At 40.5% G+C, this 24,545-nt stretch overlaps 1 protein-coding gene across 1 annotated transcript; it reads right to left on the reverse strand.

Moving 5' to 3' along the window:
• Window positions 1–293: 293 nt before the first annotated feature.
• On the reverse strand, window positions 294–15,868 carry DDX58 (DExD/H-box helicase 58). Its single transcript, XM_026059999.1, is given in 12 exon segments — window positions 294–1,822; window positions 3,707–3,767; window positions 3,769–3,855; window positions 5,412–5,560; window positions 6,037–6,082; window positions 6,884–7,032; window positions 7,929–8,064; window positions 8,392–8,417; window positions 8,420–8,548; window positions 10,356–10,457; window positions 12,339–12,452; window positions 15,823–15,868. Coding segments are annotated over 12 exon segments (1,344 nt in total). The 3' UTR covers window positions 294–1,523.
• Window positions 15,869–24,545: the final 8,677 nt, after the last annotated feature.

The raw sequence follows: 24,545 nt of genomic DNA on the forward strand, positions 1-24,545 counted from the left end.
AACTACAGAGTCTGGAATCCTCTCTTTCAAACAGTGGAAAAAGATTAAACTTCTCAAATGTGCTAACTTCCCAGTAATCATTAATAAGAGCTGTGATGTCAACTGATTATTTTTTATTGCAAGAGTCCAAAAGTTGATGTCTCTTTCACACAGCAAACTTATGCGTGCCCTAGCATACAGAAAAGACTATGACTTTCCATATATCTGGTGTTTGAAATTGCTAAACCAGCTTTTTTCAAAATCTTTGTTCCTAACGTTTTGTGGAGGCAAGGAAGAGGCATTATCCAACCATAAATCATCTTTATCCATTATTTTGTGTTTTCTTTCTGGAAGCAACTGTTAGAACAATGAACTTACTAAGTAGGAACCAAGCACCGAATAAGTCACTGTAGGACTGAGATGTGGGATTTCTGTATAGTATATAGAGCTTTTACAGAAAAAGATATATTTTCTTAAAATACATAAGTCTATGTACATATCTTACAGTGCTATCAAATGTATTAAGTAGATGGAAAATTCCCTTTCATCTCAGTTCCAGAAGCATTGAAGATTGAGTTCTTTGAAGATACATGCAGCAAAGCTTCATGTTTTGTAATCACATCTGTAGCAATGTCAGTCCGGGCTCTGTGTGGGGAGAAGATTTAAGCAAACTAATGCTTAGGCTCAATTTCAATTCCAGATCTTCTCTGACAGGGGGAGTGTAGAAATAATGTGAGCATCTTGAGAAATTTCAAATACCGTCAACTCCTGAGACAAAACATAAGGGTAACTGCTAATCGCCATCTAAACTAGGCTTTCACCCATCTTATGGGGCAGTGCTTTGTCTTCCTTGGGTCTTGTGAAGTTAAGCAACACATAGAAAGGTATCCATTCTGCAGCTTCAGCAATAGCAAATTGATAAGCACATAGTGATAGAAGAAAACAGTCCTACTATTTTAATCCAGAAGAAWCCTGCTCCAAGTAGAATATGCAAAACCCTTCTGCTTTTCCAGACTGTTGCAGCAGAATTTCTTGTTAAAAATGGAGTTAAAAGATGCAATCTCTTCCTTATGGAAAAGGAATTGGACATTCCCTCTCATTTTTCTAGAGCATTGAAAGTATTTTACGATAAGTTTTATAAATAGCTAAAGTAATGCTTTGTGTTAATTTACATAAGCCGTGTTATCTGCATAGATGTACAATACACTACTAGATACCACTAAGTTAGTTAAAATGCACACAGAAATACCTGGAGCTGTGGTCTGTTGCCGAAAAGAAGATGTTTTAGTCATACAGTTTGATTTCATTTTTTCCAGGCTCCAAACGAATGTTTCATAATGGCAAGGATTATGTCTAGGACATCATTTCATGAGATAACAAATTATTTTTTGGCCATACTAGCCTTATTTAATCTACTGAGATGCTGACAGGGGGGACCTAACATGTTAGGTTASAGAACAAGTATATTTTAAACAAGGAAATGGGAGACCATCCACCATTTAAGCTTAGTGCAGGAAGGTGATACATGCACTAAAACACTGGATTCAGCTGCACATTTCTTCAACATCAAAAATTTTGAAAGAATAATTAACATTTCTCCATTTCTGAAAATCCATTTGTGTCCCAGCTGCAACATCCTCCATTACAAAGCTTTTGATTTTGATCACTGATAGATTATCAGACGTCTTGTACTTCACTGTGATTCCCCAGTCATGCTGGCAATTAGTATTTTGGCAATACATCTTGCTTTTTTTCATAAAATCATGAAACTGGACTGGTTTCTTATGAGGCTTTATTATATAAYGCTCCTTGAATGCTTCTCCAAGAATGGTGTGATGAGATTTGTGGAATGACACATGCCAGAAGTGTTTAATAGGAGGAACACCATTCCTCACTTTTTATTTATTTATTTATTTTTTTGACATTTCCCTTCACCTCACACATCTCTCATGGAAGTTAACATTTCACTAGTAATGTGCTTCCTGTCATTTGGCAGGCTCAACTTCCAGCCCCTTTTGCTCGTTAGCCTTTTGTTTCTATCAAGTGCAAAGTACTAGTAAAGCACCAGGCCTTGGCTCATCAAAAACAAAGTTTTTATATATCACTGGTCACTAGTTTCTGCCCATTTAAACTTGCTCAGCTTCTCTGAAAAACCACACTTGCAGTATATGAACCTTTGTGCATAAAACCAACAAAGAATTGTTTGGACAATGAACAACTGAGGGCCTCGTGTTTCCCACTAATTTTGACTGTATGACCCCAGCTATCCATAAAGGGTGATGAAAACACTTTGCAGTGGTGGAAGTAACTCTTACAAGTTGAAGGAGTTACAGCTGTTTACTTTTGTAACATATATAATCAAAGGTTAAAAAAATTAATACCTTAATTTGAAAGCATCTGTAGTACTTGTGCTGGAAGAACTTGTGCTAGAGTCTGAAAACTCTGATTCCTCCTGGAAACATAGCTTACATTAAGCGTGTGGGCTGCAATATGAGTTTGCAGGGATTATTTAAAAGGTTAGGAGGGGTTATCTGCACAGCATCAATTTGAAGCTCTTTTTAAAGAGTTTTCTGAACTCTGAGGCTTTTGGCACAGCCATACATGATAACCCAGCACCACAAAATAGACTGCTAACAGTCAGAGTTGCATGTCAGATATTCATTGTTATTAGTCAAAGAGATGTAATTAGGTTTTCAGAGGCTAGGCTATCACAAACTCCTCATCCATTGATTTTCCCTCTGCAGAGGAGTAGCTGGACTCGATCAAAATTCCAAAAACAGTTGGTAAATAAAGGTTTTGTGTGATTAAAAAGGGAAGTGCCTTGAAGGTAAGCACTCTAACCCTCAGCTGTGGCCTGAAGCCCCTCATCACATCACCCATTGTTTTTTAGAGCAGCACAGTTAGAAGAGAATGAGCTTCAAAAAACAAATCTCAGAACGAGAAAGGCTGCAAGTGCTCCAGAAGAGGTTTTCTTTCATGATCACCACCTTTCATGCATAGAGGATTGGCTTCCTGGGCCTTCATAGACATTCCTAAAGCCCCAGCTCCTTATGCTGAAGGAGACGCTAATGGGCTCTCACTCCATCATAGCTCTTTCTAATTGAGCCTAAGCAAGGCCTCCAGAAAGATCTTGATAAAAGTGTCTCTATGAAATGCCTAGATGCAATGTAAACTACCTAAAGAATGGAAGAGAAAATAATACTGAAGCATTGCTGGGGTCCTCTTATAAAACCATGGTCTCTGTTGCCCTTCAGAACACACCACTGGCCCATAAGCGAAGGAGCTAAACAATGAGCTGATCTCTCTATAGTACTTCGTACTGATAATATGCACTCAACAAAAATAGTGGGGGGAAAAAATCAGCTGCAGGAAGACTTCCACATGAGAAGCTTATGCTGATAGGGAAAGTAAATATCCAGCAATTACACTAATAGGTTGTGCACTGACAATCACACAGTTATCCACAACATATATTCACTTCTAAGAGTCAGGAAAACTGACCCAATTGTGTATTACTGCATATCTGCACACCTGGTACGTACCAGCTACCATCATAACATGCTACAGAAGTTGCTAGCTTTGGTGCTGTGGTTTACTGATCTACCCCAGAAATTTTTCTACCCGAGTCGGCACAAAATAGCCTGTTCTCCACACTGAACAATACCATTAGTCCAATAATGCTGATTTCCCTGGAGTTCATGGATGCAAGTTTCCGTATAGAGGCATACCTTTATAACTCTGATGTCATCTGTATTGCAAGCATATGATTTGCATTTTCCACATGGGAGATTTTTTTTTGCCTTCCACTACCCTTGGTCTTGTATCTTTCTTCCTGGAATCTTGTAACACCTTTTCCCTCATTTGCAGGTTATATATCTTTAAAATAAATAAAAATCAAGATTATAAAAAGCAAAATACATTACAAAATTGAGAGAAGTGCCAGTGTCTGTGTGAACGCAGGTCAAGATGGTTAACTAAGCTGTCCTGATACGCAACATCTAGGGACCTCCTCCATTTAAACAAACAAAACAACCTATCTCTGATTCTCGTAATTCTAGGAACTCTTATCTAAGAAAGAACTTGGTACATTTGTCAGGGTCAGAATGCAATGCTAGAGTAAGCCTACATGATGGACAGCATTTGTTCCCTCCCCCTCTCATCCCCACCTTTGGTCATAACTCTAACAAAGTGCCTGCGAAGGCTAGGTCATATGAGACTCCCTGCAGTGCTGCTGCTCCGGGGAGCTCGCAGTTCGGAAAGAAGGCTCTAGGCACCACAGGAATGGCAGGCAGAGAAGGGGACAGGTGTCACAGCATAGAGCTGGGAGCCTGCAGCTCGTGCAGAGACTGACTCCTCCAAGAAGAACAAGAAGCAACCAAACCAGGCCTCAGAGGTAGAGAAGAAACTTCACAAAGACTAAAGGGAGTTGGGCAGCCTTTGTTGCAGCTCAGTGTCGCTGAAAGCACACCCAGAAACATGGGCTCATATGCTAGTCCACAGGGATGTGGCAGAATTATATACAACCCCTTTTTATTTCTACTGGCTGCCTGAGTCTTTAAGATTTTTCTATCTAGAAACTATTCCAAGTTACAGTGTAATAAAACTTGGCTTCTTCCAGCCTTCTCTAGGAAGACCCTTCTCCCTGACCAGAGGTCCATCACAGCTGGCTTAGCCCAAGATACCTCTTGCACATCACCTGAGCAGCAAGAGTCCTTAATGCTCCTTCTTACCCTCAAGATGTTTTCTGATCTAAGTGCACAGTGCTCTCCCTGTGGGGTTAACGTAAAGCACTGTATTTACGCTGGTATGTTCCACTAGGCTTGTTCATCTGCCAAACWTTGCTTGGAGCAAAGATGAACAGTATTGCAGGCAAAAGAGGTCACCAGCAAGAGCGTAAACAAGCCCAAATGTCATCCTGTTAATGTCCCAGGGTATTCAGCAAAGGTCTCTTGAAATCTCCCAGAAAGCACTGCTCTGAAATCAATAACCAGTTGGCATGACAACAAATAACTTAGAAGAGCACTTTCATTGGCCTGCAGAAACGCTAAAGTGGTTTTCAACATGCATATAGACAGCCATATTACAATCATCAGCTTCGTTTAAGTAATCCCATCTGCTTACCCACAGTTCCAAGCAGATATGCCAATATTTTTCTTCCAGTGCACAGAATAGCTTTGATTTTATTTTTAAGATGAGTAGTTTATATAATTCCACCTCAACCTCTAAGTTTTTTGCAGTTATGGCCCAGGTGACATGCAACAAGCTAGCAGCACAAACCCTCCATTCACTGCTGATCTAGCCTTAGTCCGAAACCACGTAGAGAGCGTGCTTTCCCCAGGTTATCACTTGGTCTAGATAAAGCCCCAGTGGAGGAAGGGCAGTATTGATTATGCCTGTAGATTTGAGCATGAAAATTCAACATAACTACAAACGTTTCTTGCAGATGTTGCCTCATCCCATTTCTGGAGCTTTTCAATAGCTTCATTCATCATTTCTTCCTTATAACGGTTTTATTTCTCGTTTTCAATTTCTCTTTTGCCCATCATAAGGATGCACTTGCTGTCTCTTGCCCTTCCACGACCTGTAGAGCAATACATTTATCTTCTTCAGTTATGCTAACAAGAGGTGCAAAAGGGGCAGCTATGCCATAAAAAGAGCATTTAGAACCTTCTGTGTGGCTTTCATTTCCCATGTCCATCTTCAAAGTCAGATAATGCTGCTTCCCAAACAGCGTTCCCTTATCTCACGTTTCCTTGATCACAAACTAGAACAAGATGCCCCATTCCAGGTGTCCTCATTCACATCTCCCAGCCTGTGCTTATTGCCTGCTTCTATAACATCCCTCAGTTAAGCTCAGGCTTGCTTGACACACTAATTATTTCACAGCATCTTGCTGCCTTCTTGGAGAAAGAAAAGCTAGAGGAGAAAATTATTGGCTAGTTTTCTGCCCTGGTATTTGGTGCCTATCAAAGAATTCTATCACAAAAAAACGAGGAACTGGAAAAATACAGCACAGGCAAGAAAACAGACGACTAGAGGAAATGCCATCTCTTCTACCTGTGCCTCCTGCCTGCCTGCTTTTCACCGCTGGCACACCAGCAAACTAAGAAACACAGGGATCTCACACCAGTTTGAAAGTATTTCTGTTAGAACAAGTGTTCACGTTTACTTCTGAGCTCCCACTCTCCCCAAATCATCATTTATGTGGATGAAAAACCCAACTTATTTTCTTTGCATCTTTAATGGCATATTAAGAACAAGCACTACCTTCTCACCCTTAGGCAAGTGAATTCTGGACCAATTATTTCATTATAAGACAAAAATCAAAAATTAAAAAAGGACACAAATTCTGAAAGTCAGAGAACTGAGTACAAAGGAGATCATTTCCTGTCAAGTTATCAAGTCAATTACTCAGATGATGCAATAAAATATTGCAGATGCACATTTAAAAGAGTTAGTTATGCAGTATGATATTTAGAAAAGTTCATCCGAAACCAGTATGTATTGTGGCTCTTTATTCCCCTCTAGTGGCTAGCTTATAAAATAACCTTTGAGTCAAGACACGAACAGAAATTCATTTTTATCTTGAGTGTTAGAAGTCCATGTATGCAAAGGTCTAGCACTTGGTGCTTATCAGCGTGTACTAATGGGTAGCTGGGCTGGTTAATAAGCCACTGGGCAGCAGAGGGCTTTCAGAGACCAAGGCAATGCATGATACTCCATTACAGTARTCCTTCCTAAGTTCTCCCAAAACAGCACAACTTGCAGTATTTCTGACTACAACTCTTCTAGTGATAAAATACAGGCATATTTTCCTATTTYTAGATCAAAAGGGAAGACCAACAGATGAGGCATTGTATTTTCTCATTTCTCATTTTAGAAGCTTTAAAAAGAAATGTCTTACAGCTACTAGGGCTCTTGTCTTAGCAAAGAGAAGGGTGCGGGTCTGTGGGTTATAGTGGTATGCTTCATCCAAGGTGCTGGCAAGCTCTTCCAGTTTAGGATTCTCACTGGATTCATCTTTTGAAAGGGCAATCAGCTCCTCTTCTTTATCTGGAAGATGACAGCAGTGTCTTAACTTCTTTACCGTAGAAAAGAGTTCTCACTCAAACCTACCTATCAAATGCCACTCATGTTCTCTTTAACATCTGTTTTTACTTTCTTACCTGTGTTCTTTCAGATGCATGGAAAGAAAGCTATTGTTTAAATATGACAAAAACCCCAGAAAGCATTTTCTGAATCTCACATTTTATAGCAAACTGACAGCAACAGAGCACCTGCGCGAAGTCCTGAGCATCAGAAGACAGCAACAAAACGCAGCTCTTGCGAACAGCRATACTATTTCTTCTTGGGGAACAGCAGACACCAGAGGGCAGACACTCCAGGAATGATTTAGAAATCTCTCCGACTTACACAGTCTGCATAGGATCATAGTCTGGTTTACAGCACACCATTACTAAACCAGAAGTAGAACAGCTTAATCTCCAACTTTCTAATCAGACAGGTGCACAGGGGCTGCGTGCTACGTCCCAGCATTATGGGACTCATTCAGCAGTGAGCAGTGTATACCCAGATGTGCCTTATCCGAAGTTGCCAGCGCTAGTGATTGTAGAGCATGCCCCTCCGTGTGGGGCACATCCCAAAGGACAGCACTGCCTCATATCCAGGTCAGGCATGCAAGCACCTACTACAGCATGTAGCTACAATTACTACTGTGTCCTTAGCTCCCGCACTAGAGGCTGGTAGTTCTAGAAAGTGGGATTGCCACTGCTTATCCAAACACTACATTTGCACCCACAGGGGCACTGGCTCTTCTCAACAGTGCAAAGCTTGTGGGGAAGAAACAAAACAAAACAAAACAAAACCAACCACTATTCCAGACTATAATGGACCATTCTACACAAAGCCCTCTCCTCCCCTGCAGCTGTCAGAGGGACTGTGTGAAACACCTTGAAATTTGGCTGTCAGGTGCTGCTCTAGCTCTGTGAATGGTCCGTTTTTGACATCTGTGAAAAATTCCATTAGGTAGGCTAAAGCATCTTGGGTGCAGGCATCTTCACAGATCATGAGGGCATCGCTGAATTTCTGCTCAGAGACAGAAAGACACAAACATGTCAGAGCCTCATTTTTCACAGCACAGAGGATAAATGCAAATCTTATTTAGCTAGATTAATTATCACAAAGTTGTGTCATTCTATTTGCAGAGCAACACAAGCATTACAAAGTCTCCTCTGCTCTGTGTTTTTCTTCCTAAATATCTCTACGTACAGCTCCTACACAGAACACTAAATGCTTCAGCCTGTGTCAAATAAAATGATTAGTTTCAAAGCCTCATCCTAGCTGAACACGCCAGTATCGTAAGGAACAGAGTGGCTCCACCTCTGTATGGAAGGAAAGCAGAAACACGCTTACCCTCAGGTGTTCAGTGCAAATGAAATGGCTCTACAAATACTGCTCTCCTCCYCCTCATCAGCCAGTTGCAACAGTCTGCATTTCTTCTGAGTTTCAACTATCCAGTGTCCATATTTCTGTGTTCCGAAGTCATTCCAGGTAATTTGGGAGACAGCGTCTAGTGAAAAAAAAAGAGGAAACAAGCATTTGTTCATTTTGACTAACAAATAACCAGAACAGCTAGCCAGAAGATAATGCATTTTCCATGAATGTTAAGTCTAAAAAGACCTGTGCAAAAGAACGCTGAATTGCTGAGGCTGGCAGGCACCTCCGGAGGTCTCTAGTCCAAACCCCCTGCTCAAAGCAAGGCCAACTGCAGCAGGTTGCTCAGGGCTTTGTACAGTCCAGTTTCAARCATCTCCAAGGATGGAGACACCACAACATCTCTGGGCAACCTGATCCAGTGCTCCCTTGCCCTCACACCAAAGAAGTCCTTCCTTACGTTTAAGTGGATTTTCCTGTATTTCAGTTTGTGCCCGTTGCCTCTCATCCTGTCTCTGGGCGCCATTTGAGAAGACCATTTGTCTTCTTTACTCCCTCTATTTGAAATTACACCCAGAACTTAGGCTAGAATTAACCCTGTACAATTTAACTGAGGACCTATGCCTACACACACATCTGTAGGGTCTTTACTGAGAAAATTAGAGCTCATTTTCCCCATAGGAAGCCCGCAGTRTTCAGTATTCATTTGCTGAATGATCAATAGTTCTTAAAGGCACATTATCCAAGGCCTATTCTCGAGGCGGAACTAGTCCTTACATGTTTCTCTCAGACATGCTCTAAGAAGTGCTTCACAAACATCAATAATCTAATAATCTTCTGAAAGTCCACAGAAGGAAAGCTAATGGCATTCACCTTTTATGCAAGAGAAACTGTGATGCAGAAATAAGCCTCAGAAGTCTTTGCTTAGTTCAGTGTGCAGTTTGAAAATCCCACTATATTTGTTCTTGGCGTGGGTTGCTGTTGCCTTTTTTTTTTTTTTTTTTATTTTTTCCGTTTTTTTTTTTTTTTTTTTTTTTTTAAGTTCTCCGTGTCTTTTTTTTTTTAAGTTATCTCTCTCTATCAGACTACTTTCTCTCTTCTCACAGTTGCACACCTCCCTCATTGCAAACCTTCACATCGCTGCGGCTCAGGAAGCTGAAGTCCTACATATTTCCTTTCTTAGGAAGCCATATCCTCTCTCTACTGCTGTTCATGTTCCACAGATCCTCATTTGTAAAATTATCTTAAATATCTTACAACAGGAAATAATGGAGGCCAGGTGAATAGTGGAAACAGGGCAACATGGGCCCAGACATACCAAGAGGACAAAAATGCTGACAGGAAAAGGTGGGTATGGCACCCCTACGAATCCAAGTGCAACTTAAAGACGCCTGAGATAATATGAGAAGAACTGTCAGAGCAGCAGAAGGAAAAGTAAAATTTTGCTGAAAGGAAGAAATTACAACATTCAGGGTAACACCATAACTGAGACCCTCCTTGTATTCCTTAGCAGGGACTGACCTAGAAAAGAAGTTTTTGGGGAAATGCTTGAATATAAAAACAAACAAACAAAACATATTCACATCAGTGAAATCCAGTTCTTTGCATTTTGAAAGAAAGCCCTTAAGTAGTTCTGTTTCAGTTTTATTCAACATTCAAAATGATTGTGGCAGTGTCAAAAACACGCCGTTTTACCTGCAGGCAACACAATTTGAATTCCAAGTAGAAATATTTTTGATTATCAAACTAGTCACATATATCAGGCAAATAGCTGACTCTTCCACTTGTGATCTCTTATTTAGGAAATAATGCTTAAGGGCAAGTAAAAAGGAAGGAGGGGAAAGGAAGAGGAAAAAGAACGACTGTTCTGGTGGCCACAAGGATTCGCTACTGACGTAACCAAAGACTGAATCTCCAGTTACCGGCGTACTGTAGTACCTTACCCACTGAGTAAATCGTTCTCGTCAGTGCCTCTGTCTCAGACAGCAAACCTGAGATGATGTCCGCAAAGCGATTTTGAAGTCGCGTTTTAACCCCTCTGACATCTAGAGACAGGAAATGGAAGTCTGTGGTCTTTCACAGCAGTTCACAACCAACCCTCTGCAAGTGAAACGTTTCCCTGGGCAGCACAGGACAAATCATTGGCTAAAAGAAGGCTGCATGTGGTGCTATGTGCAATCATAACAATGCTTATCATTAGCAAGCATTATATTTGCACAGAAAGAAATAGCCCCCATTCTTCACTTGCAAAACTGCACTGGATTTTCTGCCTTGCTGGAAAAAATAAAACAACATTCCCCCCCCCCCCCCCAGAAATTCTGGTGTTCATTGAAGAAATGCTTGTTTTTCCTGATTTCGTATTTAACATCCCCTTCTGGAATTACATCATGACCACATCTGTGAAGTCACAAGAAATTTAAATGATAAACATTATTTGCAGGGAAGAAGATCCAACAGTGTCTGGTCTAGTTCTCTCCCTTTAAACTCCCTCCATGCTACTCTTAATAAAGCTGTCACGTGGCAGCGTTCACCCAGGGGCTGTCTGATGGGAGCCTTGATTGCAGGTAATGAGACATAGCAGCATTCCCCCTACAGCTGACAAAGCTAAGTCTCCCTGCTCTGCTCTTTCTGCAGGCAAAGTGCACGTTCAGGGACATCTGCCCTGGCTCAGGTGGCACAGGCTAATTTGCTGAGCTTTTTGCTTGGACACAAAAATAAGTCCGTTAGCTCTGCAACGCAATCTGTGCCCAAGCGGACACTGCCCTGCTGTGGGGAAACAGTTAAGCGCATGCTTAAACTCCTTTCAAGCTGGCAGGAAGCAAGGCTGAAGCTTAGTTTTCAGCTTTCAGCTTCACCTGACCAGAGGAGACTGGATAGGAGCCTTAATAATGGTCTTACAAGAAAATAAAAAGGAAACATGCTTGCGTGTTTCTGGCTTGCATATGATGCTCTGCAGATCCTGTATGTGATTTATTTTAAATCACTTCCACTTTTTCCAATGCTGTGAAAAGAAACAGGGAGAGGCGCCATCCTGTCCTTTGAAGGCTTTTTACTCAGGTGGGCAATCATATCTTGCAGTCTCAGTCTCTAAAGACCATGTGAAATTCACCAGGGATGGGGGTGGGGGATCCATCTGCAGCTTACCCAAGTTTTTGGAAATGACTGAGTCTATTTCTGCCTTTGCTATGTGTTGCCACGTCGGATCAGAGTTTGGCCCAGGCACCAGGCATCTTCAGCTTCAAACCTTCCCCGTGCAGCCTTGTTCTTCTCTCCATTTCTCTCTTCTCCTTTGACGTTGAGGTTGAAGAGGTTCAGACCATCTGGAGCTCCTCTGTTAACCCAGCGCCCCCTGCCTCTGCTACCCCACCTGCTTCTCAGGGCCCCAGGGGAGGACCGGGCTAGCCACATGGAAAACACTGGTGGAGAGCGACAGCTTATTGCTCTCTCTTTTGCTGCTGATCTTCTTAATTCAGCCTTGATATACTGCAAAAGTTCCCACGGTGTTTTGACCCTGCAGACATTGCAATACAGAAAACAGGGGAGCCCGAGAGAAATTCAGCCTATTTTTCCCCTCAACTTGCAAGCCAAGTTTCTTAAGCGTCTTTGTTTTCAAGCTTTTGCCTGCAAATATCAGGGAGTGATTTTAATATAAAAATCCATACKTGGGAGTTGGGAAGCAGAGGTCAGGATGTGGAAATCTGAATKCAAAGATTAAAATGCAGAGACACATCTGTCTTGTTCAGTCTCTGTGCTGCCCTCAGCCAGTTGTTTCAGGTCAGATCTGGAACTCATCCTGCAAGTAAGTTTGCTTTCAAATAAACACTTGGAAAAGTTTGATCCAACCTTTACCCTCCCCCATCCTTTCTACCCTCTCTACTAAGAGAATTTTTCTAAGAAATCAACCCTGAGCACATGCATGTTCTTACCAGTAGGGGCACACATTACTGTATTTTTCCCATTGATAGGAGGCTGTACAAGCTCAGTCTGGTAACTTCAAGCCTTCTTTGGTTCATAAATAGGTGGGGACTGGTCAATCACTTCTAGAAAAGATTGACAAGTGATGCTCAAACCATGTTCTTGTGAAGAATATCACAACAGAAATGCATAAAATATATTGTCCCACATACTGTCTAAAATGAAAGGGGTAATATCTTTGCAATCTGTACAGAGCATTCTCAGACAGAAAAGGCTTTTAACAGGTCATATGTAGCAAAGAAGAATTTTACATAGTTTTTATGACAACTTAGGTGCACACCAAACTTAGCTGGCCAGCATTAACAGCATTAACAGCATTAACAGCTTAAATATTCGTAGGTCTGGAACAAGGCAGAGCTGTCCTGTGAATTTCCATCTTGCAAAGTCCTTGTAACTAGCTGCATACCATCTCTGAGGAAGCACTCATCAGAAAGTCTTTCAGAATAGAAATTATAAACTAGATGGGCCAAATTTATGTCAGGCCTGAATTTTTTCAGATGCACTAGCTTTCCAAATGTTACATAGCTCCATAAATACCACCTGAAAAATAAAATAGCTGTGAACAGTCCTTCTCAGGAGTCACAAAGAGCAACAACACCTTCCTCTTTTACACAACATCACTAATTTATTATTATCAGTCCATCCCCAGCTGTGACTGGTGAGTACCAACCGTTATCAGTCACTAGCAATGACACTGAGCTACAGCTGGGTAACARTACAGCTGCTTCACATCTGGAGGCAGTGCAAACAAGCACGTGTGTCTTCAGCTTGTTCTGTGACGCCACATTTAGCCAATAGACTCAGATCGGACGTTTCATTTTTGCACTACAGCCATCTCTCTGGCTGCAGAAAAAACTGCACCTGAAGGACTCTCAGAGCGTTCCCATTTCGGGCACAACCAGTAAGTGCAGAGTTTCATTGCCCACCAGATGAAATGGCCTTTCCTCAGTCCACAAAGGCTCACAGACAGCTCACAGCAGCCGTTAAACACGGATCAGATCAAGAAGCAGAGCTTGGTAGCTCAGTCTGGTGCCTGTGTGGGTGACCGGGAAGGTGCAGGCAAACTGCTGCTTCGGTTCTCCCCCTCGGCGTCTGCTCCTCGCCACCTCGCCAAAAAAGCTCCCGGGAAAATGAGGTGAAGTGCTGACCCTGACACAGCTCTCCTGCTCCTAGAGCCACCGCCACGCTGGAAGGTCAGTCACGCAGAACACAAGTTTCAAATGCATACATTTCAAGCAAGAAATGATGTAGCTGCTTGAATGAAACTATTGTTTTGCAGCACTTCCCTGACACAAACAACTCTGCTAACAAATAGATCAAATTTTTTTAGTGGGGAAAGATCTCTTAATTTATTATTAATTATTATTCCATATGTTGCCTTAGAGGAAAACTGGGTCTCTTGAAGCCATCTGGTTTCTCATTGCGCTGGAGGAAAGCCACTGCCTGTTTCGTGCTCTTGAATATGATCTGGAAAATGGAAATGTGATGTGCACACGATCCAGATGTCTGGTTATCTCTGTGTTCCCACACAAAAAGGAAGGGAAGACATCTGGATCGCAGCGTTCATCCCGTTAGACGGTAACGTGCCAGTTGCATCATGATCACATTTGCCCAAACTGCTTACAGTCATTGAAAAAATTAAATGCTGCCTTCTATCATGTTTCTTGGAAAGACATTATATTGGATGGTGTCTCCGTTACCGTAACCGCTATGTATGTCCTCACTCCCCTTTGCGGGAAGGAGCAATGTCAATTTCTCTTTGCAAAAGACCATTACTTCACAATCTTATACAGGRTGTGTGAGAAAAAAAGTTATTAACCAAGGTGTAACACAGGGATATTACAGTGATCATGGCTTTAATAGTGATGAAATAAGAAGAGCTTAGTGCTGCAAGCTGTTAAAGGTTGCTAACTCCTTTAGCTCCAGAAGTAGAAGCCCAYGACATTAGTGCCAACACCCTATATCAAATCCTGCAAGCAGACCTGGCAGGGCATTTTTGCGTTAATGTTGGCCAGTTCTTCCCAGAAGAGAAAAAACGTAGCACGTTTAAAAGCATTCTGATGGCAGACTGGCACAGCTGGTAATATAATACGCTTGCCATCTCTATTTGACATCTCTCTGGACACAGAGCCCAAAGCAGATGGTGTTACTCAGGTTTTCTCAGTTAACTTTTGTTCACTTGCTTCACTTTGCTCTGCTCTTCCTCCAGAGAGCTTTGTCTACTCCAGTTTGAGGCTTAGAGACTAGATGCAAACCTTCTGCGATCATCTGGCCAGGTACTAATACTGCAAACTTTAGGTGGGTGGAGGAGGCTCAAAGAAACACCAGCATATTCAGATTACTTTGGGGAACGGGTACTACATCAAAGAGCTGGGACTTCTGCATGGAGCCTGTTCATCTAACTTCTGCACTTTGTTTACATCTTCCTTAAACAGCTAGATCTGTGCGCCTGCTGCTGGCTTTTCCAGCAGGACAATTTTAGCCAAGACACTGTCTACTCTTAAATCAACCACAACAGAATTATCAAGCCATATCTTTCAAACTGGGACTTGCATAAACAGTGCACTAAAAAAATCCCCTAACATTTAGTGTTGTGACAAAGTAGAAAAAAAATCTATGCAAGATGTATGACAACCCCATGAATTTGCAAATTAGGATCCAAAGACAGTCTTCCACTGGTTTACAGTAAATGCTGAGGCATAACTGGAGCATCAAGCAGCAGATTTAGGTTCATATTCCTTCCTTTTTATTTTTATTTTTTTAAGTACAACACTTACAGAACAACTTTACTGTAATGCAGCAAATCTGTGGAGTATTCCAGTTAGCTGATAGCATTTTTAAATCATACTTATTCTGGCATTTCTTACTGAAAACAATAGAAGAACAACCAGTGGTGATAAATTTGTTTGTGGAAATTTAAATATATTTGTGTGTGGAAGYATATATTTGATAACATGTAGTCTGTTTTATTTTGGGTCTTAATATTCATTTGAATTAATTATATGCTTTGTTCTGGGTCATCATTTATGTATATATCGTTTACGTATATTTATGCATTTTATCTGCAGACAACTTATTAGTGTTCTGACTCCACCCAGTAGTAATGCCACATCCCATGGCTATAGGATTTGGGCAGTTCTTGCATATTTGTGGTTATTTTCACAATATCCCTGCAGGGGCTAAGGAAGTATGCTTCTTTTGAGGTTGCATTTGAGGAACTGGTATAAAGAAGGTCAGATTTTCAAAAATGCTTTATTTGTTTATAGGCAGGTGGGTAATAGATTTTTCAAAAATCATCCTGGCAACATGGCCCTTAAACCTCTTTGCCAGCTTCAGAAAAAATCCACAAGATGCCAAGCAGCTTTTTTAAGTACATGAACATTTTTGAATTAACTGGCCCAAGGTCAGATGGTGAGTTTGAGTTGATGTCAATGCCAGAAGTAGAACCTAAATCCTGCAGCATATTACTGAAGAAGACCATCCTTTCCTCCAAGGGGAGGGAAGTCTGCAAAGGATATTTCCTATAAGAAAGCTTATAAAAATGGCTTGAGGACGACTGAGGTGGGAAGGAACGTTAGAGCCAAGTCTAGCTGTCAGCAGCGCGTCAGAGCTGCTGTATTGCCGCAGAGCAGACCCAGAACATGCTGCTAGCAAGAGAGCTTTGCAGGCACCACTGGCTTGGGATATCAGCATGCTTGATTTCCTCGTGGTTCCACACATTTTTTTCCTGCAAATTTTAAGTATATGTAATTCCATTGAGTTAATTAGAGAAACTCCCAATTTGTGTTCGTAAGTCAGAGAAAAATCAAGCATCTGTTTTTTCTTGTTCATGTATATGGCTTTGTGAAATACATGTTGTTGAGAGCACCCAGGTAAGTATCCTTGCAATGGATGCATTACAAGAAAGATGCATACCTTGCAAGTGTACTTATCTCTGATGGTTTGTTGGTGTACGAGGCAATAAATGCTGCAGTTGACTAAATGCCATAGAACAGAAGTTTATTGTAATTATGCTACAAAGGAGTGAATGTTATTGCTAATATAGTACAAGAAAAGAAGAAAGTTGTATCCCTGTCTCTGCTTGAGAGAGTTTAGCAACAGTATACTGCTTAGGACTGAGATTTTCAGAGCAGGAGAATCTGGAATGGAAACATGATGAAGAACCTATTTAGAGAGGTTATGAAAAAAACATTTTTAGCCTTGTTACCTCTCTTATCTTGAGCTACGACTGGTTCTAATTTCATTTACCAATGTCTACAGAGGGGTCATTGGAAAAGCTGGTAGTTTTGGATTTGTTTGTTTGTTTTAATAGGCTTGGCTAAGAAGAGACTGTTTGGATGAAAGATCTGGCCGATGAAGGCTGATGATTTGCCCATGTGTTTTGAGGCCAGGCCCTCTTTTCTCACTTTGAAACAATCTGGAATCTGTGCCTTCGCATTCAGAGCTTATATTGCTTTGCTAACCGCAAGCAATTGGAAGTCATGAGTCAGACCTTGAAAATGCCACATGATTATGTCAATATTTTAATTTTTTTTAAGACAATAATAAAGACATTTGGGATTTGTGTTGTCTTTCAGTGTCTGAGCTTTGAAGGGTATATGTGGTTCAGGTTTTCAAAGTCTTCTTTGCAGCTACAGGCACATGAAATGATGTTTCCTTTTGATGGGAAATAGAACATTTCATACAATTTCATGATGCCAAGAACAGACTTTTAGGAAAGGCAGAATCAATCAGAAAACAACAACAAAGGCCTTTGCAGGAGACATCTGGCACTCAAAGTATAATCTCTAGGACTGATAACAGCATGCCTTGGATTGGGGTGCAGTTTCAGTTTAGGGTCATCATTCTGGAGACTTTGCCATTTCCTTACTGAGAAAACAAGACTGCAACTTTGTGACCGGTTATGGCAATTAAATACTCCAAAACATTGCGTTTGGTTCAAGGCACATTGGCCTTTAGGACAAGGACTGGGAGAGGCTCAGGCAATGATGTTCCATCTTTTTGGTGGAAGACAAGAGGGACAGGAAACACTGGCACATGCCCAGCTTGCTTTTTCCCTTTTCTTCTCAAAATCAAGAGCGTGGCCATTAGTAGAAATTTTCATCTATCCTAAAACTATTGGCTGAGGAAACAGAATAGACTTTACAGCTTGGAAAACACAGCAATCCAGATGCTTGTTAAAACACRTGGAACATGGATTTTGCAAAGATATAAGTTCAGATATTTTTGCCTCTTCATCAGCAGTCTGATCAGTTACCAGGCTTTTCTGAAAACAGCTTAGTGGAAGAACGTTTTAAGGAAAGATTTCTGGAAATCCTTCCCCTGTGGGAGAGGAGTATGAATGTGTTTGGAAACGTAGCAAATGAAAAATGAGGGCTCACATAACAGACTCCTGGGAAATGCAGTGAAAATCTCTGTACTGTGTAGTGTTTGTAGAGTAGCCTATAAAACATAGGTTTACAGGACAGGCTATTAATCTTTCCTTTTCCAAGGTACAGGGAAACTTTTCTGCCTTTTCAAGAGGAATAAAGGAAATAAATAGGTAGTATTCAGAGCAATTTTTTTCTAATATTAAAATATAAAATAGTGCTAAATAGCAACAAGAAATGATAAATAAGCTTTTCATTGAACTGATCTGACTCAGGAATTAAGGCGCAGGAGTGGAATATCCTACAGAAAGATTTAATGAACCACAATCTCCTACCCTGATTCCAGATTAGCCTTTAGGAAGGGCTTTGTACCAGGTTACTTCCAAGAGAGTGAAATCAGTCCAGCYACAATTCAGATTAATGGACTAGATGAAATAACAAGATCACTTTCAGTCACAATTAATCTCACATATTGCAATTTCTTTAATCGAGGAAATCAAAGAAAACAAAGACCTCTCAAGTGATGCAAAAAGAAGGAGAAGGTGGAAACACCTAGCAAAACAGCAATGGCACTCAGCATTGTTATGGGTGAAAACTAAACGTGAGGGTGGCACCAAAGGAAAGGTTGAGTACATATGAATTTTTTCAGCCATCCACACATATTAGAATACATACTCTTTATTTCCCTTTATTATCCAAGTTTATGCCATAATATGACCACAGTTTCTTACAAATACCTTTGTTGTTTTCATATAAAACTGTTACGGAGTAATTCCTCCGCCTAAAGAAGGGCTTTTGCATCTTTCTCATGGCAACTTAAGACCACTTAAAATTCTTGAAAGTTACACCTAAAACTATTAAACTCTAACTACCAGTTAGCAGTGTCTGCTATTTGATTGCGGAGCTCAGCCAGCCTCCTCAAGTGACGTCAAATCAGAAAGGTTTCAGGAGGTTCAAGTTAAGCACGTTATAATATTTAACTGTATTTGCAAGCAAATAGGAACTCTGGTTTTAATATTAAACCTTCCAGCATAGTCAAAAGGCTAGTTGTAAGCTTTTCATGTTTGTCAGGACAAGAGCTATCAGCAATTCCCCAAGAATGCACTTTTAATCTGTTTCTTACAAAACCAGCCAAGCCTTACAGCCAAGGCTGAAGACCTGTCGTTGCTGCTTCTGCCAAAGGGAAAACTGTCGTGGGCATCAGTGGCAGCAGGGCTGCGCTTCAGTGTCCTCCTCACCATAAAACTAAGGATTTTGAAAGAGGTAAATTGAACATGAGCACACATTTCTGTGCTTATCTGAGCCACATTTTGAGGGATTTACGGTAAGGTAAAGCATGTGTCTTGCTTTAATTTCTGGCACAAGAATATATTTTGCCCTAAAATCTCAATTAAAAAAATGCAGGAAGCTTAACCTTAGGGACAACTGTCTTCTGTGTGAATGAAGGACATATAGGAAGTGAAAGGACAATAGAAAAGACTTTCTAAAAGCTGGCATACGAACTTTGAAGYGCAAAATACTGCTTTCACGTTTTCTCTCCGGGATGGTTGACAGAGTCATTAGACAGTGTAGTCGGACCATTACGTACGACAGCGTTGCACTCCAGCTATCTGGTGATCATGCACCACTGTGTGATTGAAAGTTGGTGAAAATCCTTTGTGTGTGCAATGACGGGTTACGGAAGCATCTCTAAGATGAACATTTCCACCAGCACGCTGCCTATGTCTTCGCTGCGTGAGCGAAAGGGAACTTGTCTACCGTTCGGTGGGTCTTTATACAGCAGAGTCCAAGAAGTTATCCGTGCCTGTGCAGCAGTGCTATAAAAAGTTGTTTTTTTACCCAGAAGACCTGCAAACACAGTTTTTCTTGAGACACCACTGTTAAAGAGCAAAATGGAAGAGATCGCTGTACGCTCCCAGTTGCRTCCACCATGTCGTTGGACATCCACAGTGTGTTAACCATGGCCCTAATTCTTATGCCTTAGTAATACAAATGGCAAAGCCTTTTGTTCTGGCTGATTTTTGGAGTTTCAAAAGTTTTCTATTCCATTATACACTTAAATTTTTCAGTCTTTAGTTCTACAAAAGAAACGTAATGTTTCTGGCTTGAAAATGATGCGTACGCTGTTCATAGCTTTCCCGGGCTCTCAGATGTCATGTAAGATGTGTTATAAACACAGAGTGCCTATATTTCCACTGGCAGATCCTTTTCTAAGGATTTTATAATTTGTTCCATTTAAGGGAAGAGCAATATAATTTACCTGTATCTTTCTTCATATAGATAAGTAGAATTCTGTTCTTAATAGAAAGAAATGAAAATGAAAACCACCTGCTGAGAATTCATTCATTTTTATTTCAAAATTTCTTTAAAGATATGCAAATTCTGATAGATTTGTTAACAGTCTACTAAGTCAGAAATACTTTCATGTTATTTAGGAAACTGCCCTGCTTTGTATTTAAGTAATTTTTCTGGCTAGCCAGTGCACCATATTAATCTGAATTTTTACAGAGTAAATTATTAAAATGTTAACACAGTGATTGTATTACTTGACATTTTTCCATCAACCCTCCCAGGACTTGAAGTCTGATAAGTATGTAAGAAATCTCAATTTCTATTCTTTAAATAAATAAATAAATGGAAGTTTCTGGCTTTAACATTTGGGAAGAATACCCAGAATTATTATGCATGATGTAGAAGATATTAAAAATCAAAAATTAAAATATTTTTTAAAAATCAAAATTTCTAATTGATTTTAAAATGTGGAATACACCTTATCCTTATTTTAAGTATTAGTATTTATTGCTTGCTTGTTCTGCCCACTTGTGGGGTAAACTATTCTCAGCTGTTTGGGGAAATTACTCAATACAAAACCCTAACTTACTATTTCAAGCAAATTATTTCATCGCTGCTCCTCTCAAGTAGAATAACTTAAACTCAAGGTTACATTGAGTAACTATCTCAATTACAACTGTCTAAGTTTACAGTTCTAGGTTTGCATAAGCATCATCAAATTCACAGGTCAGGAACCAGTCTGTGAAATACATTTTTGATGTGAATATTACTCCCATACACTCTCATTCGCTCTTAAACTCTCATATGCTCTCAAAACCTGTTACCATTAATGCAGTTATGATATGGAGGGAAGACTATGTCTGTAAAGCTAAAATTATTCCCTGTGACCTGAAGTGCAATCTGCAACAAATATTAGAACTACTAAAGAGAGGCAAGGTGGTAAAACTGCACTGAATTTTTTTATAACGCCATTGTACAATATCCATTGAGTCATCTCCTACAGATAAATCATGTCAGCCAAGTATGACAGAAGAGGAAAAGAAAATAAAACTAGTTTAAATTTGGAGTTTTCACTTAATTAAAATTTGTACATATCAGACTAGAGCGAAGCAGATATAGTCTTGAAATTTCTGGTAAAATATCACTACTTTTTAGTACATGTGACCCATCAAATGATATGATATTATTTTGTGTCATACAATATCATATTATACACCACTACTTCTGTTACAACTCACATACTTTCATTAAAATTTCCATTTTTTCCTTTTCTATTTTTTTCCATTTAACATTTTCCATTTTTAATAGATAAAAGCATTTCAATGTTTGTGTTTCACAACTTTCATCAAAATGTGCATAATTCCACAAATTTCTTTTCGACTAGCATAATTCCAGCACCTGGCTCGTATGAAAACTGCGTCACAGATTTAAACAGGATACAGTGTAAACAGTGACCTTTTAAGCGAAATACCAATTGCAAAACGATCACAGCAGTCAAACCACCCAGAAGAATAACCATTAAGTTCCTCTTCCATCGTACTTCCTAAGGCGAAGCACTTTCTGCGCGTCTGCACTGCTACCTTTTGACCTTGGTCTTCAGCCAGTTCTGCTCTGCAACCTTTCCACTGCATTAGCTATTCCCTTTTCTCGACTGACCCTCGTTAGAGGCAACTTTCTTCCTGTTTTGCAAGAGAAAGGACATCGACTTGTTCAGCTCGGTGCGGTCCAGGACGCTGCCCTCCAGTTAAGCACTCGAACTGCACAACACGAAAGGAGTTGAAAAAGGCCAAGAATAAGATTAAAGAAAATCCTAAGTAACTGAAAATCAGAAAAATAATGGAACCGTGTAAATTAAAATGGATTATGAGGCTGTTGCAGCCTTTCATCCTCTCTTCCTTCTTCTTTGCATACCCACTCTATAAGATACAGTAATTTGAAATTAAGTGTGCTTTTTCAGGAGTGAGATATCCACCAGCTATGGATATAGCTTGCTGAAATGGGAAAGTCTGCAGATGTGACACAAATGTTGGAGAGAGAGTAGACTGCCCAGAAAAGATCCCTTTTATTACTTTGGCACTGCATTATTTGAATCTTTCTAATTTCTTCATTAAATTTTTTTTGGCAAGATMTCTGTTTATTTCTGGTATTTAATGAGAATGTATCTGAATTTTCAAAATGTTTCGCATAGCAGGAATATAACTTGCTGTCCAGCTTTTCCTATAGCAATTAACTTAGTGTATGCCCACACTGATACAACACTGTTAAGTTCAGGCTATAAGATTAAAATGTGCAGGTTGATAAGTACAGACCAACAAAAACAAAACAGCAAGTACAAGGTGTTTTCATCAATATAATTATTTCAGTGAACACTGTGTGGTACCAGAAGTGCAAGTACTACAGAAGATATGAATTACAATAATTACCTGAGCTTTGCAGAGAGGTCATGGATGGCTCAACATTTCTATGTACCTGTGTCAGTAGTCTCCATGATTTAAATATCCAAAAAAAACCCACAAGTAAGAAAAATGGTTTGGTAAAGTTAAATGTGTTTAACAGACAGGGAGAAGGTGCAAATTACATCGGAAAAATGTCGCTGTAATTTTAGCTGGATCAAACAACAAGCACGAGGCAAAGGYGCCCCAGGAGACAGTCCTGCCCTGGCAGGGAGAAGAGCAGGTGGACTTAATGTCAGACAGGACAAACCTAAAGTATACCCCTATTTGAACTGTTTATTTTAATGCATTTCTGCTGCGTGCTTATGCTCTTTGAGTTACTCCTCCGGAAGAGCAGCTGTTGCTCATGACCAGGTCCTGGTCCGAGGTGCTCAACCTCCCGGTGATCTGCAGGGCCGTAACGTCAGCTTCCCCGGCTCGCTGCCCAGCGGTTACGCACGGAAACACCTCGTGTTTGGGCTTGTAAATCCTGCTTTGAATCTAGCCTGACACCTCTCAGCCAGGTTTTGCTATGGTCCTGCAGCTCACTGGGCATTTTCCTGCATCCTGACCCCTCCTCTCACTTCTGCGGATGCAGTTGGCTTTTATCCACTGTCTTCTCTATATCTTCCTCAAGCGACTTCCTGCAGTTTCTGTGATTTCCCTTCTCTGTAAGAGAAAAGTCTCTGGGAAAAAAAAAAAAAGAAAAAAAAGAAAAAATCAGAGAAAAGTCTGCTTGGAGACTTGCCTCTGTAAAATGTCCATAAAGCACTACCAGCAAACCCTGGGAAGGTCAGAAGTGAGATAAAAACCTCCTGAGTTTTGTATGAGAAAAGCAACATTACGTCAAATGCATTTTCTTCACCCTGTGTGCCTGCTGCACCTTGACACAATAAAGCCTGCAAAACCTTTTGTTTCAGGTTTTGATTTTCAGCGAGCAATTCCATTTTATTTGCCACAACGGGGATCTGTTCTCTTACGGTGTTCTCCGTAAGGATGATGCGCATGAAGAGCAGCAGTGATGCTCTCCAGATGAACAGCCCTATTTGTGTCACCAGTAGGATGCTGAGCCTTAAGGATGAAGTGTTACCGCAATAGTTTCATTGCTGGAACATAGCCAGGCACCAGGACACGTAGATCGGGGTTTTTAAAGGTATTATTTAACTAATAGGCTGCAGTGGCAAATGGCTTAGTCTCACTTTTATAGCTAACATGAATTTGGAATCCRAAGTTCTAATTTCACTGAAAGTTAGGCCTTCAAGAGACAAAATCACTTAAGTTCTGTTCACTTCAATTCACTTTTGGTTCAGCCTTCTAAATACCCTTTCAAAATACAGGCCAAGCTTCTGTAAATTGCTTTAAGGTGACCATGAAGTGAAGGCGGGATATTTATTATCTATGTCAGAAAATAACAGTGATAGCAAGAGCAATAACTTCAATTTTATTGCTTGATATAAGGTATTGTACTCTGAAGATGATGCTAGCTGATGATGATAGTGTTTCTACCACCCTGCAGTGAAACTTGGTTTTTGTCCCCTCCAGCCAGGGTGAACCAGCTTTCACTGAAGCAAGAGCGTGCCAGTGTGGTGGGACGTCACGAGCCTTCTGGGATGGACCGTCCAGAAAATGTGGAAGCATAAACCAGGGTGCGTTAATGACTGGCTGGATGCAGTGCAGGCATATGGCAGAAAGCAAATGGAAAATTAACTCGTCAGATATATGACCACTGTTTAAAAGCAGTATAGATATAATCTGAAGTTGTGCCTTTACTGCGGTTTGTCAAGCGCAGAATTCTTATCTTCTGTACGCAGCCTTCACTATAAAAGAAAAAAAAAACATTGAGGGCGCTAATACACAAAATTCACTCTCCTCTGTTTCAGACAGAGTCTCAGCACAAGCGAGTTCACTGCAAACAAGCTGGACTATAAGCTACAGCGTCACAGAGATAAAAACGTTATAGCTCATCACAAACTACATACAAGCAAGATTCAGAGCTGCATGCAAAGTATTTTTTTCATACCATAAGGATCAGAAAAACAACCTGACATTCAGTTCAGATAAACTG

This window comes from Apteryx rowi, unplaced genomic scaffold (genome assembly GCF_003343035.1).
Source record: "Apteryx rowi isolate R43461 unplaced genomic scaffold, aptRow1 scaffold_163, whole genome shotgun sequence".
In the NCBI taxonomy this organism is placed as follows: Eukaryota; Metazoa; Chordata; class Aves; order Apterygiformes; family Apterygidae; genus Apteryx; species Apteryx rowi.